Below are 15923 nucleotides of genomic sequence, written 5' to 3'. Positions count from 1 at the left end.
AAAATAGTGTTGCCGATTTTATTTATTAAATATGATCAGAATTTTTTATTTTATTTTCATCGCTTGATTTTGTGATCTTATATTTTGAAAGTGGATATTTAAATAATAAAAGTGATGAAATTTATAAAACACATTCTATTTTAAAATTTTACACAAATGAAATTATGTTATTCATTTGTTGCCAGACTATTGTCATTTTATAAAAATAAGAATATCTCCTAATCAATAGATATTTTATAGTTTAAATCCCAAATCATTCAATTTTTAATTTTTGTTTTTGAATTTTCTGTAAATTTAAAATTAATTGTTTTTTAAATAAATATTTAAATTTTACATCACTTTGATTTATGATGATTAGCTATTTATTTTTTTTTATTTTTCTTAATTTTTTTAATTAGCGCATTAGTGGCCTGCTTCTAAAAATGGCATTTCAAGTAAATTACGATTGAAATGTTAAATATTTAAAGGGCAAAAATAGATTTATGTCAAAATAGAGTGAAAAGAGGAGTAAACTAAGTATTTTGAAAATATAGAAAAATACTTTAGGCCATTACAGCTCCAACATATTGAACATACAAACTCATTTTTGCAAAAATGTTAGCTAGGCTACTAATTCGCTAAGCGCATCATATATATGAAGTTTATTATTTTTATTTTCATTATTAATATTATACAATAGATTAGAATACAATAGAATATGTATTAATATGTATATGTGCGTATAGGTTCCTATAATACCAATAAGGTGCAGGAATATTTTTAATTTTGAATTATTTACTTATTTTTATAAAAAAAATTGGAAATTGAATATTGTTATATATATACATTTATTGATCCTACATATAATATAATAGAGTTGCTCATAATTAATGAAAATTTCATACTCATAAAATTTTTTTTTTCCAATTAATAAACGGTAACACTGAAACTATTTTATACTTAATATCATCATATTTTCTCTTTTGAAAGTTAAGTCAGACAAAAAACAAAAATAAAAAATTTAATGATGATCTTAGAGAAAAAAACAAGATGAAAAAAAAATAAAATGAAAATGGTTAGAAGAATTGAAGATTTAAGCTGAACCCATTAATCAATAACCGCTTTTAGCTGTTAAATTCAAAATTTAATTCTTTAATTATCTACACTGATTTCCATATTGTAAATTCATATACTTAGTAATTGTACATGAATTTTGTGTATCACTAAATATTATTCAACAAAAACTGGTAATTTAGTCTTTATTGCTTGCCAAATTTGTGCTTAAAATGTCATCCGTATGATGCTTACGCATAGAATCAGACGTAATAAAAAAGATTGGGAAAACCGCAACCGGAGATCCAAAAAAATTCTTATTTTTTCTTTTGTGATATTTTACTCTTCTTCTCTCTTCTTTTTGTAAAATACCAGAATTTTTTTTTATTTCAATTTTCTTCATTTTTATCATATCTCCTTTGACAATCTTTTGTTTTAAATTTTAATACATATACCTACCTCGAATAATTTATAAAAATTGCTAATACTTTAAAAACTTTACCGTTACATCAATAACAATTTTTAAAATTGCATATATTTAGGAGAACGTAAATGAGAAAATCTTTTTTGAAGGATTTTTTTTTTAAATCAAAGGGAAATTTTTTTTTCTATAATCTTTTTGTAATATTATTTCCTAATTAACAATGTTAATAAAAATCTATTAAGATTTCATCAGGATACCTACAATAAATTCAATAAAAAATAATAAAAAGAAAATAATTGTAAAAATTGTGTAAGTGATTAGTTATTGTTAATTATAATTTGCAAAGTGATTCATCGAATCCTACAAATACATTTTTACTTTTTCTTATTTTTTGTTTATGAATAGATTTTTAATAAGGATATTATTGTCTAGACAAAATTATTTCCTTGTCTGCCATCCTTAATCACACGTGAGTCGTATACAACGCAATTAATCAATAAAGAAAATTTCTTAGAATATATTTTGAAAAAAGTATTTTTTTTTAGCCTTTGTTTTTTTTAAGAAGTTATAATTGAAGGTAGATTATGGTGTTTTCAAAAATTGTGAAATTGAAACGCAAAAAATAGATTCTAGAAAAATTTTACAAACTGTATTTTTGCAAATGCTCGGATCAATGACAAATATTTATTGCCATAATATCTGTTCTCTTTCTGAGGGACACCCCGATTACTCTTGATCAAACCCTAAGTTTCTGATAAAATCTTGAAGTGTACATTTACCACTTTGATGAATTCGAGCAATTTGTATGTATGGCTCTGCAAATAGTAATTAAGATGCCTGGGGTATTTCATGCAAGTGAGAAATCAACATTTACGCAGAAACTAAAACTTAAAAGATGCATTCTACAATCAAAAGATGTATATTCTAGCACAGAATATTGTTATTTGAAAAATAAGACAAAAAAATTTAGTTAAATATTTGATTGTTACTTTCGACCTCATATTAAAAGAAGAATTGTAAACCTCTGCACACATGCATAGGGCATTTTTGACAAATTTTAATATTATCAAGTAGTGCTAGTGATTCTTGTTCTATAACCACATTCCCATACTGCAATTTTAAAGCAAAGTAATATTTTTCGAAAAATTTTACAATTTGAAAACATTAATTAAGATTTTTTCAACGTAAACTTACCTTAATAACACTAAAAGTTCATTGTTAAAATAATGGTGAATGCATTTTCTGTATTATTCTTAATAACTACAATATACATAAATTTTTTGATTATTTTAAATGAATATAAACAATAACACTAGTTGACTAATACAATATTTCCATTTAAATATATATATGTATGTATATATGTATAAAATATATTTTAATAAATATAAACGCAGAGACAAAAAAAAATTAGGTTCTCAGACCTTTAGTGCATATTATTTATAATGGTTCAACAGTTATTTGTGATGCACTTTAATACAACATTCAAATTTACTTGTTTATATTTTATTGTGTGTGTGTGTAATAAAAAAAAAATAAAAGCAAAAAGAAAAAAACAAAAAAACTGTGCACAGGTATTAAAATAATAAAAGATTTTCACCTGTAATTGTAAACCAATACTTGTATTTTAAATAAATGAGTAACAAAAATAAAAAAAAAAAATCAGAAAGAGAGAGGAAGAGAATAAGAAACAGAAAAAAAAGAGAATATTATGAAAATTAACGTTTAATTTTGTAGAGATTGAAAAGTAAAGAAAAATAACGTTTTGTTTTTAAAGCCGTGTTTTTTGTTTGTTTTTTTTTGTTTTTTTTTACTGATTTTGTGTAAATATACGAGTATGTTCGTTGTTCATCAATGTGTGGTTTTTGAATGGCGGTACACAGATTGTGTGGTGGTAATTGTTGGAGATTTTCTGGTCGTCGTACGTTGCTCATCACAGGTTAATTTTTATTTTTATGTTTTTAACTTTTCTTTAGTAGTATTGTTCACTTGTTTAATGTGGTAAGTTCGAAATTTCCAAGTTTTTAAAAGTTCGGAACTATTTTATTAGTTTTTTTTTTCTGAAATATTTTTTTGTGTTTTTTTTTTTTTTTTGCTGTTATTTTTTACATTCAATAATTTAATTAAGAAGAAAAAAAAATTTTTTTTTTTTTTTTGGAAGTTACAAAAATTGTGATATTTTAATTATTTGCAAATATTTAAAAGAATTTTCTTAAAAAAGAATAAATAATATATAAAAAAAAAAAGATTCCATAAAAATAATGAAAATTATTTGAAGAAATAAAAAAAAGCAAAAATAAAATTAATTAGTGCAGAAAATTTAAGGAAGTTTTTGTTGTTCTTTTAAAAATTAATTGAATTGCGTTTTTCTTAATATTCAATATACATACATACATACATACATATACATTATGTATTAAGACGTTCAATAATTTAGTTTCCAATGGATTTGATCGAAAAAGAAGAAAAACGAAAAAAAAGAAACGAAAATTTTAAAAAAAGAATTGTGTAAAAATTTTTTTATTGGGATGGAGTGAAAAAAAAACAAAACAAATCAAATATGGATTAAAAAGTTCTTAATGAGCAATTAAAAAAAAAAGTATGTAAGTTGAAATATAATTTATTAAATTAAGTTAAATTTAAGTTTTAAAAAATATTTTATTCCCTAATTTTTAAGAGAAATATCAAGCAATTTTTAAGAAAATTAAACGGAAGAGAAATTAAACGGAAATTATTAACTTAATTTTGTTATCTTTGATATGAAAACTGGAGTTTTTGACATGTAGAAAAATTCAAATATTGGCCTGCAATTATGCTAAATGACTTGAATTTTTTCCATCTACTTATTTTTTAGAGAAAATATTAAATTTTAATTTTATATTGTTCCCCAAAAACAATACAAAAATATGGTTGTAATTGTATGTAAGCGACTCTTTTCTTTTAATATTAGCGCATTGCAATAACATTTAATTATTGATTTGTGTTCTACTAGTTAACTACTTATATAGTTATTTTTCTAATTCTATGTGTTTGTTTTGACAAAACTAATTAATTTGATATTTTTAGTATTTTGTCGTTCCTTATTTATTTTCCTGCAACTAAAAATTTTACGTGTATTACATCCCATTTTGTGTGATTTTTATTACATAAACTCTGTATTGATAATAGTATGTTAGTTTAGTAATAAATTCTATTAAACGTATAATTCTTTATTTTATATACATACATACATTATATTTTGTTTATATATTATACATTCACTTTAATATTAAATATTAAAGTTATATGGTAAATAAAAATTTTATTTTGTATGAAACGTTAATCTTACCAATGATATTCATTTGTACTACTTTAGTAAAATATTTTTTCATATTTCTATTTCCTATACATCAAATTATATAATATAAAATATGGCAAGTACTTTAAAATGAATGAAATCCTTAAATTTTAGTTGAAAAAAGTTATAAACTATCGAGTTTACATAAATTTATAGAATCGAATGGATGTAATAAGAAACGATAAAAACAAAAAAGAAAAAAAAAAGGTCAAGACCCTTAAACAGACTAAAAGAGAGCAAATGTAAAACAAAAAAAAAAAGTAAACTAGGTATGCAATATTATTTTTGTACATAATTATTTTATGTTTTTCTTTAAAGAAAATTGGATATAATTAATAAAAAATCAATTTGGATTTGAATTAAAATAAAATTATATACAAATAATAATAAAAGAGGCAAATAAAAACTTCACAACATGGTGTACATATTTGATGGCCTTCTAGAAATTGTATTATTTAGTATTTTGTTATAAAAATTTATTTTCATTTATAAGAGGTTTAAGTACAACAGTTTTTTATGGAATGTCAGCAAAAAATTTTAATATCAATGCAGTTATGTGTACATTAATAGTCACATATGTATATATATGTATATAATTATTTTTTTTCAAATTCAGTACATACATAAATTTATATACGAAAATAGCTATAAGTCTTATTTCAAAAGCATTGCTATCTATTGTATATATTTTACATAACTGAATGAAATTATTTTCTATAAAATTTGCAAAAAAAAAAAAAAAAAATAAGAATATTTTTGCGCCTTTTAAGTTTTTGTTTTTTAACGCATATTTGTAGAAGTAAACTGATTCCACTTTTTATGGAAATTAAAATAATGGTATTTTAGAATTCTTCACAACATTTTCTCGCTTTCTTCAAATTGTTTTTAGACAACTTATTCAAAATTATTACTAAATTAATTTTAAAAGATATTTTATGTGATTAAACTATTACTTAAATTTTGTTTTCTTATTAACGCAATAAGCAATATAAGTAATTTTATTTTCAATATTGTACTAAATTATAATCATTTGCAAATTATTAACTTTTTTTAAATTATCGCTATATTTTTTAAGCTCTTTGTAATGTTTATACTTAATAGAAATAATAATTTTAAATTAATCTTGATTTGTATAATTTAGTTATTTGTCTTTTCTATAAAGCGAAAAATTGTTATGTAAATCACTTACATGTAAAGTCAATTTAATTATATAATATTTATTACCTAAGAGTAATTTTAAATAAGTTAAGAATAGAATTTCCATTCATTTTTTCTATACGACAAATCACTGTAATTATATAAATAATTGTAAAAGAACGGAGAACCATGGGAAGTAATCAAGAAAATTGCCTTAATTAATGCTTTAATAGTTAAAATTATTTATAAAACGTAACTTTCCAAAGTATAGTGATTCTTTTTTTTTTTTGAATTACCATATTCATTATGGACCTAGATATGAAAGAAATTATTTTTTAAAAAGTTCAAATGTCAAATTTTATTTGTTTTGCTAAACCATCTTAAAAATTCGCTGAACTGAGCGCATTTGAAAACCAAAAAAAAAAAATTTAATCCACCTTTTTTTTTCTCTTATACATATACATATATACCATTTAAGATTTGTCAATTTTTAATTAAAAACAAAAATTCTTTAATAGTGTAAACATTGCAAAATAATAACAAATTGCTGATGTCATTAAAACCGATAAATAGTAATAATAATTATATTCATATATTTCATAATATAAATATTATATCGGTATATTATACATGCATACGTACATACGAGTATAGGGTTATGAATATGAATATTTATATAAGTGTTATACAAGAATCAAACATTAATTATAAAAGATAATTATAAAAATTTTGTATGTTCATAAAATAAGAGTGATGGTGTTTAATTAATAATAGTGTACACTTTATATTGTATATAGATGCAAATGTATACATTGTGTATATAAAACGAATTTATGTAATAAAAATTGAACGCGTATAACAAAATTAGAAAATAAAGTTAAATTATAAAAGTTTATGTTTTCATACCAAACATTAAAAAAAAATATTTTTCATCTTCATTTTTATTAAGTAAAATCAATCGTTTTCGAATATTAAAGTTTAGTAATTTGGTGGAATTCCGATTTAATGAATAATTTCAAAAAAAAAATACCTAAACGTAGATTGCGAATGAAATATTCTTTTCGAATGAAAAATTCCTCAGTTATACTGATATACGTAAAAATTTTTGTTTATTATGTAAGTATGTCTGTATGTAATTTTATATTTTTTAAATTTTGATTTTATGTTTAAAGAATTTTGATAATTTTATTTTTTTTTTTGTTAATTTTTTTTTAGCTTACCTTTTATCTACATTATTTTGTACTTACATACATATACACTTCATTAAATGAATTTTATATTTGCACACGTTCAGATGATTGTGTACAAATATAAGTACAAAATTGTATATACATACAATCATACTTATTTTCATATATTGAGTAATTGAATTGTTGATAAAATAACATTGATAATTATCTTTGTTTTGTTTTAGATATACATAGATTCATACATACTTATAGATACTTATAGATTTCGTGCTTAGAAATTCAAAAAAAAAAAAAAATAACTAAAATTTTTAATTTAAAAAAATAGTTTTATGAATATTTTCTGTGTATATGCATATGGTTATGTTTATAAATATGTGTAACTTTTATATTGCTTTCCGAATGAAAATAATAAATGAAAATCATACAAACTATTTTTATAACATTGTTTTTTTTTTTGTTTTTATAATTATTATTTAACTTTAAATTCAATTTAATATGCATAAATTTTGTAAATAATTATAAATGAATTATAATTTTAATATTTTAATAATTAAATACAAAATTAAGAATTCAAGTATAGCTATTACTATACTTAGAAATTCGCTATGACGAGTAGGAAGAGGAGACGTTGGTTTATTTTCTGTGCTCATGTCCAGCTTTGGCATGAAGAAAGCGGAGGCTCTTTGGACCGCATTTCTTTTTCCAAATTATGGACCTGCCGAATGTAAATGCAAGGAACCTAAATCGATTTATAAAGGACTTGAGCTGGTTCACGTGAGGATGGAGACATGGAGATCCTCTGATTGTATGATGGCCGCGACAACCTAATTAGGTTTAGGTTGACCTATGAAATTTAAGAGCAATTTTAATATTTTAAATTTGCATATTAATAAGATATAAATTATATAAAATAATTAACGTATGTATAAGTATATATGAGCTAAAGGAATTTAAATTGTAATTTTATATAGGTTTACGTTAATATTTTTGTATTAATATTAGATTACATTCAATTTAAATATTAGAATAATATTTTTGAATATAGTTAATCATACATTTAGTTTTCATTAATAATTCATAACAGTTGTAAACTGTTTTGTAGTATAAGTTGGTTGGTTAGCGATTCCATTGCAATTCTAGAATTCACATTGCAATGTAGAATATTCTCAGCAAATACGCATATTTTTTTCTCTTTGTTGGGCAAAAGCAAAACAAAAAAAAGTATTTGTGTAATAAAACAATTGCCAATTTATTCCCTCCCGTATTTTGTTTCGCGCAAAACTCGAGAAAATACTTGATGGCCAAATTTATATTTTTGATCATTTGGTAGTTTTATCTCCTATGAAAGAACCATTACTAAGGATATACTCTTAAAATTTTTTGAATCAAATCTAATACAAAAAATTTCTCTTTAATTTTTTTAAATTTTATATTTTCATTTAATTTGCATTTAGATGAACTGTATTCTTTACCTAGTATAGTTATTCCTTTAATTTTCAACTGTTTGTCTTCAAATGAAAATGACGTACCGCAGGCTTCCAGAACCAGTTCCACAATATAGAAATATGGCAGAACTTAGAGATCCATAATTTCTGAAAAATATAAAATCTTTTTACTAAATCAACATGAATATTTTTTTCCAGGAATTCGGTTAATCATGAGCTGCTTACATAATTTTTAATTTCAGTCTATAATTTTATCGATTTTTAGTCTTTTTTATATTGTATTTATTTATACTACATAAATACCAAAATGGCATCGAATTACTTTTAAAATTATATCGATGTTTTCAAAATAAAAATATACGATACTTTTATATTATAAATATTTACATTTCATCAACAGATAACAAAAAGGAATTTAAAAATTTTTTGCACATTCAAATTTGGTTTTTTATTGGATCTCTTTTACGTGATTTTTATTTCGATAAAATTTGTTAATAAAACTTATTGAAGTAAATATTTAAACTTTAAAATAACTTTTTATTTTTTTTTTGAGCAGAGAAACTGCTTTTTTTAATTAGTATCTTGAATTATACTCCAAACGAATTCTACAATTGAAATTGAAAGTAAATTAATTAACTTTTCTTTTTTGTTAATAAAATTCGTTTGAGTACTTTATTAATTTATTTTTGCGTGTATATATAAAAAAATTTAAATATACGTAGATAACTTACAATGGCAATAATGATCTTAATATTGTGAAAATTATAGCTTTCTCGAATAACTTCTTAACAATTTTTCCTATAAATATGCAATTTTAAAAAAAAAAATTCAATTTTTGATCGACAAATACAATGTTTTTATTAAACATACCTATGCATGTACTAGCTAACATATTCTGCGTTGAGATCTTTACCCCACATGATTATATGTACCAATATTTTTATTCATATTTAAAGATTTCGGTGACCTTAAAAACTAATCTATTTGACCATTGGTGCAGTGGTTATGGCACCGGTCCTTTATCCGAAGGGTCTCGGGTTCAAACCCCGGTCAGGTCACTATAAAAATTATATTCAATATTATTATAACTTAATATACAATACTAATAAATATTATACAAGTAATTTTCAAATATTCATAATATTCGATATTAAAAAAAAACTGAGAAAAATAAACAGTAAATATTAATAACCTCAAATAATTGTAATATAAATAAAACTACGGCCAGGCTAGTCACCTACCTAGTTAACTGTATGACGCTATGAAACTAGTGCATGATATCATCCTATGCTCCTTCTAGGAGTGAATAAGGGAAAAAAAAAAAGACTAATCTATTAAATATCAGTTACAAAAAATCTGCATGTTAGAACTAATCTGCATTGAACTATATTTAACAAATTTTTTTTCGAATACCTATTTTGAGACCTAAGGTCCAACAGCAATGGTTTAGATATTGCCTTGACCTTTCCAACATTACCCCGTTTATGACCATATTTGTCTTTCATAACAATATTTATATGCAGACCCATGTAATCCCGGATGAACGCATTCGGCTTTTAATTAACAAGTCGACAGGAAAGTAAAAACTTTCTCGCTAATGTTTTAAACTACCTTCATGGTAATCGGATGAATAATTTGTTAGTGAAGGGTGATCACATCACATTTTCTGAATTAGCCTATAAAGAGAATTGTAGCTTTATCTTTTTAACTGTACCGAAAATATATTTGTTTCTTTGCCAAAATCGAAGTTCAAAGCGTTTCTTTGTCAAAATCCAAGTTATTCTATTAATTTTAAGTATTGAAATACGGTATATATTAGACGCACAAGTCAATGATTTTGAATATTTTTTTAATATTCATTTTTACTCCAACCCAACAAAATGACAGTAAAATTTTTGTATGATTTTAGGAAAAAAACCTCATTTATTTATACTTTTGTTCGCATATATATACATATGTATATGTATATATATAAACATCCGTCCGTGCTTTCTACGCCCTTTTTTATTTAACGTTTTTACTAAATAACAAAACCATTAATATATTTAAAATAATATTTACAATTTGATATGGTGCAATGAATTTAATGTTTTTCAAACTAATTTTCATCTTAAATTTGTGTTCTTGCATTTGTATGTACATGCATACCTATACAAAACATAAAATACATAAATTCTATAATATTATTTATAAATTAAAAAAAAAAACTAGAAAATTTACTTAGTTAAATTCTTTGTAATGGGGGACATACCAGAGAAATAATATAACAAAAATAAAAAAATAAGAATATTAAAAACCAAAAATGACACGACACCTAATCTCATTTTATTGCGAGATGACTTTTCTTCTCTTTCTCTGTCATTTTATAATTCATACATACACAGCACTTGTCTACAAATAGTGTAAGTATATGTGTGTTTCTGATCTTCACTTACAGTTGTGATTGTATCTTACAAATAACATAAAATGTACATACAAGCTCAGTTTATTATTAACTGACAAAAAACAAAATTTACCCATATACTAATCTTACTGTTACCTTTTTCTGTTTACATACAGGTACATAATGTGCATTGACATCCAATATGTTATAAGTCAAAAATTATTTATAATTATGTTTTGAAATACTCAAACTTTTGTTTAAAAAAAATTTTTTTTTTTTTTAAACGTACAACTATAATAACAATGATTAGTTAATTTATCTGTGTATTTCTGTTTTTATCAAAATTTACTGGTTTTCTCTCTTTTTTTTTTTTAATAATTATGTCTCTGTCGCATGGGCGCGACTTAATTATAAAATTAAAAATATATATACAAAATATATAAGTATAGAAAATAATGTTTATTTTTAATTTTTTTCTTCTTCTCTATTTTTAGTGCAAACACATACACATACAACCGAAACAATATCACAGATTAAAAAAAAAAAAGGAATACATCAAAATAAATTTATAGAAAGTCGTATATATGGTATTTGTAAAAAGAGATTCGTTATTATTATATTTTCATTATTATTATTATTTTAAACGAATGGTCGAACTGAATGAAAGTTATAACAAGTTTTAAATACCAAGGGTAACCAACGATAGTGAAACTATATAAATGTTATTTATGACAGTTACGTATGCACCCCACGTTTTTAATTCAAACAGGTATAAAACAGGTACCTCGATTATATCAACGAACCGTGACTCAAAATAATATATGTACGTATAATAAATAATTTGTTTTCAAAAAATTTTAACTACCATCAAAATAAAAATATTAATCGCATGGAAATCCTCGTAAACGATAATAAATCACAACAACAGAAATCAAGAAGATCATCAAAATCAAGCTTAGGTATGATAGGCGGAGATGATCTTAAACCTTGCCTGCCTGATGATTACATAAATAGCCATAATTTTTTTCAAAGAACTGAAGAAATCGATAAAGAAATGTTAACAATGCTTTCAAATAATCAAGATATTGGACCACATAGAGAAATGGCTGTTGATTGTCCAGATTCATTTATAGCAAGTAATAAAGGCCCTCCGAGATATCCACCGCCGCGTCCTCCCCAGCAACAACAGTTACATTCACAATCCCAACAACAAATGAATCAAATACACCATACAAATAATCTTAATTATAATCAAACAAATAATAACGATTTATCAAAACCAGTTCCACCGCCCAGAGATCATTTACGTATGGAAAAAGATGGTAGAATGGTTAATCGTGCACCAGCACCCCAAGTACCAGATCGTAAAATTTTAAATAATCAGCAACAACCAATTGGACAAACAATTGATCAACCAACAATAGAACAATTGGATAGTATTAAAAAATATCAGGAGCAGTTACGTCGAAGACGTGAGGAAGAAGAGAGAATATCGCAACAAAATGAATTTTTGCAATCAAGTTTGAGAGGCTCAAAAAAGTTACGAGCTCTTTTGAAAGACAGTATAACTTCTTCTACAACAGCTGAATCACAGCATCAAACAGCAAATGAATTTATTGGGGTTGATAACGATGCATTTACTGATGATGAAGGTATTCAAAAAAAATTTACTGATTATGGTGAATTTGTTGCTGCACTAGAACGGCTTCAATCACAGCTTACTAAAAAAAATATGGCTTCATTAGCCGGCATCGTTACAACAGCACAGACTTTACTTTTAGATTCTGGTTTAGCTCATGCTTTATCTGTCCGCCAAGCAGTATTAGAACGTCGAAAGCCCTGTATAGCCAATCCCGTTAGTGCCAATGCTCAATCCCTAACAAAAGATGTAGTTGAATTATTAAGTCAGTCAAATTCAACAGCTGCCATTGAATTGGGTAATTTATTAATAAGTCATGAAATGGAAGGACTATTATCAGCACATGATAAAATAGCTTCTAACACTGAGTTTGGTGGTCAACTACCAAATGGAAATTACAAAAACTCAGCTGAAACCTTAAGTAATCAAACACAAAAAGAACACCAAATATCTAATCAACAAAATCAACCTCTACCAGCAATCCCATCACCTACTAAGAATTCTTCTTTAGCTGCCAATTCATCACGTATGATTAATAATAACATTTTAAAACGATCTGACAATCAGCAATTAAGCTCGCCATTCGGTATTTTAAGTGATGGTTCTAAAGATCATATACGGATTATTCAAATCGAAAAATCTGCCGAACCTTTAGGTGCCACAGTTCGTAACGAAGGTGAAGCCGTAGTTATTGGTCGAATAATTCGGGGTGGAGCAGCTGAAAAATCTGGCTTATTGCATGAAGGTGACGAAGTACTAGAAGTAAATGGTATTGAAATGCGTGGTAAGACAGTCAACGATGTTTGTACGTTACTCAGTTCAATGACTGGAACGTTGACGTTTTTAATAGTACCAGCTGGGATGATAGTACAGGCAGGGACAGGCCGTGAATCTGCAATATTACACGTTCGAGCGCATTTCGATTATGATCCAGAAGATGATTTATATATTCCATGTCGTGAATTAGGTATTAGTTTTCAGAAAGGCGACGTTTTACACGTAGTATCCCGCGAAGACCCAAATTGGTGGCAGGCGTATCGTGAAGGTGAAGAAGACCAAACTCTGGCCGGTTTAATACCGAGTCAATCTTTTCAATATCAAAGAGAAACATTCAAATTGGCAATTGCTGAAGAAGCTGGCTTATCAAGGCCAAAAAATAAGGACAAAGCTGCAACATTATTATGTGCACGAAAAGGGCGAAAGAAGAAAAACAAAGCAACATCGGAAGCTGGTTATCCATTATATGCTACAACAGCTCACGATGAGCAAGATGTCGAAGAAATACTCACATATGAAGAAGTGGGATTATACTATCCTCGTGCCACACATAAACGTCCAATTGTATTGATAGGGCCACCAAATATTGGAAGACATGAACTTGCTCAAAGGTTAATGTCAGATTTAGATCGTTTTTCTGCAGCTGTGCCGCATACTTCACGAATGCGTCGTGATGGTGAAATTGCAGGACAAGATTATCATTTTATAACAAGAGCTCAATTTGAGGCTGATATTTTAGCAAGAAGATTTGTTGAACATGGAGAATATGAAAAAGCGTATTATGGAACATCACTCGAAGCAATACGTACTGTGGTATCTAATGGTAAAATATGCGTTTTAAATTTACATCCACAAAGTTTAAAATTATTAAGAGCATCCGACTTAAAACCATATGTTGTTTTTGTTGCACCACCAAGCTTAGAAAAATTACGTCAAATGAAATTACGGAATGGTGAACCGGTAAAAGAAGAAAATTTAAGAGAAATTATTGCAACCGCACGTGATATGGAAGCTCGATGGGGTCATTTATTTGATATGATTATAATTAATAATGATACAGAAAGAGCTTATCATGAACTTTTAGCTGAAATAAATTCTTTAGAACGTGAACCACAATGGGTTCCTGCTAGTTGGATACGTTCAAATAAAAGAGATGAATAATTAAAATACATATAAAATAGGAAATAAATGGCAGGCGCAGGGAATTGATTTAACAATAATAACTCAAAGAAAAAAGAAAGAGGAAAAAAAATTACAAAATATAAAAATAAGGGTAATTCATGCATTGATTTAAATTAGTTTTGTAATTTAGAAAAATTTTTGCAAATGTAAGGAAAATTTTTTGAAAAAATAACAATAGCTATTATTTTATACATTATATACATTAATAATTTATTATAGAGAGTTCATTGGAGTTAATTTGTTTTACTTATAAAATATAGGTGAAGTTCATAATTTGAATGATTTGTACTTAATAATATGTGTATTTGATTTGTTTTTCATTACATTCCAATACATTTAAATAAATAAATTGTAAAATGTTACCAGCTATTATGAATTATCTTTATTAGTGATGTATAAGTTTAAAACGAAAAAATTATATAATTTTCAAATAGATTTATGAACAACAACAAAAAAAATGAGTGCTATAATAATTTTTTTTTTTAATGCTTAAAATATGAAAAATTAAAAAAATTTTTTTTTTCCTACATATTAATAGGTAAAACTGTTATTCATCTATCGTTCTTCCATATAACTCAATATTCGAATACCCTTAAAAATATTACATACATACTTACTTATATATATTTTTTCTAATGTTAATTAAATTTATAGAAAGATAGTCAGCAAAGCTATTATTGTTATAGTAATTAAGTACTACATATATTATTATTCGATATCTCAAAAAAAAAAAAAAAATGAAAGTGGAACTTTAAGTATATATTTAGATTTAATATATAAGAAAAAGCAATAATTCAATTTTTAGTTAATAAAATTATTAAAAATTGTTAAAACAAACAAAAAAAAAATATAAAATAAAATTAAAAAATTTAATTAAAAGATCCTGAAATATTTGAAACATATAGTAGTCACAATTATTATTATTATATAAAATATAACAGTTATATTATTATTATATAAATATTTGTACTTATACATATATAATACTATATTTATATTTATATATAAATGAATATGTTCGTATATCAAATAAGTAAATAAGAATTTAAATTAGTAAAAATAAAATAAAAAGATAAAAATATAAATCATATATTATAAATGAAAAATTCGTATATAATAAAAAATTATAATAAATAATAATAATAATAAAATAGTAATTAAAAAATTAAAAAACAAAAAACAAAGTTATAAAAAAATGAAAGCAATTTTTAGGTAATCCAAAAATAAAGAAATTAAAAATATTTTATTACAAAATAAAATAATCAATTATTATTGAATTTTGTACTTAATATAAAATATTATGTATATGTTATGTATATGAATTATAAAGAATGAAAACATAAGAAAAAAAAAAATATATATATATATGTTTATTAT

General features: G+C 24.4%; 1 protein-coding gene across 1 annotated transcript; it reads left to right on the top strand.

Annotated features, from left to right (window-relative positions):
- Nucleotides 1-3678: 3678 nt before the first annotated feature.
- LOC129615629 (protein PALS1-like) lies at nucleotides 3679-15332 on the top strand. Its single transcript, XM_055530943.1, has 2 exons — nucleotides 3679-4059; nucleotides 11443-15332. The coding sequence occupies exon 2, from the start codon at nucleotides 11838-11840 to the stop codon at nucleotides 14523-14525; it is 2688 nt and encodes an 895-aa protein (XP_055386918.1). The 5' UTR covers nucleotides 3679-4059; nucleotides 11443-11837; the 3' UTR covers nucleotides 14526-15332.
- The last annotated feature ends 591 nt before the right edge of the window (nucleotides 15333-15923 follow it).

The sequence above is a fragment of the Condylostylus longicornis genome, unplaced genomic scaffold, assembly GCF_029603195.1.
Source record: "Condylostylus longicornis isolate FDR11 unplaced genomic scaffold, ASM2960319v2 ptg000137l, whole genome shotgun sequence".
Lineage (NCBI taxonomy): Eukaryota > Metazoa > Arthropoda > Insecta > Diptera > Dolichopodidae > Condylostylus > Condylostylus longicornis.
This window is presented reverse-complemented; position numbering and strand designations above follow the sequence as displayed.

Bases quoted from the DNA above. Each gene is read 5' to 3' on its own strand.
- LOC129615629 (XM_055530943.1), top strand. From the start codon at position 11,838: ATGGAAATCCTCGTAAACGATAATAAATCACAACAACAGAAATCAAGA.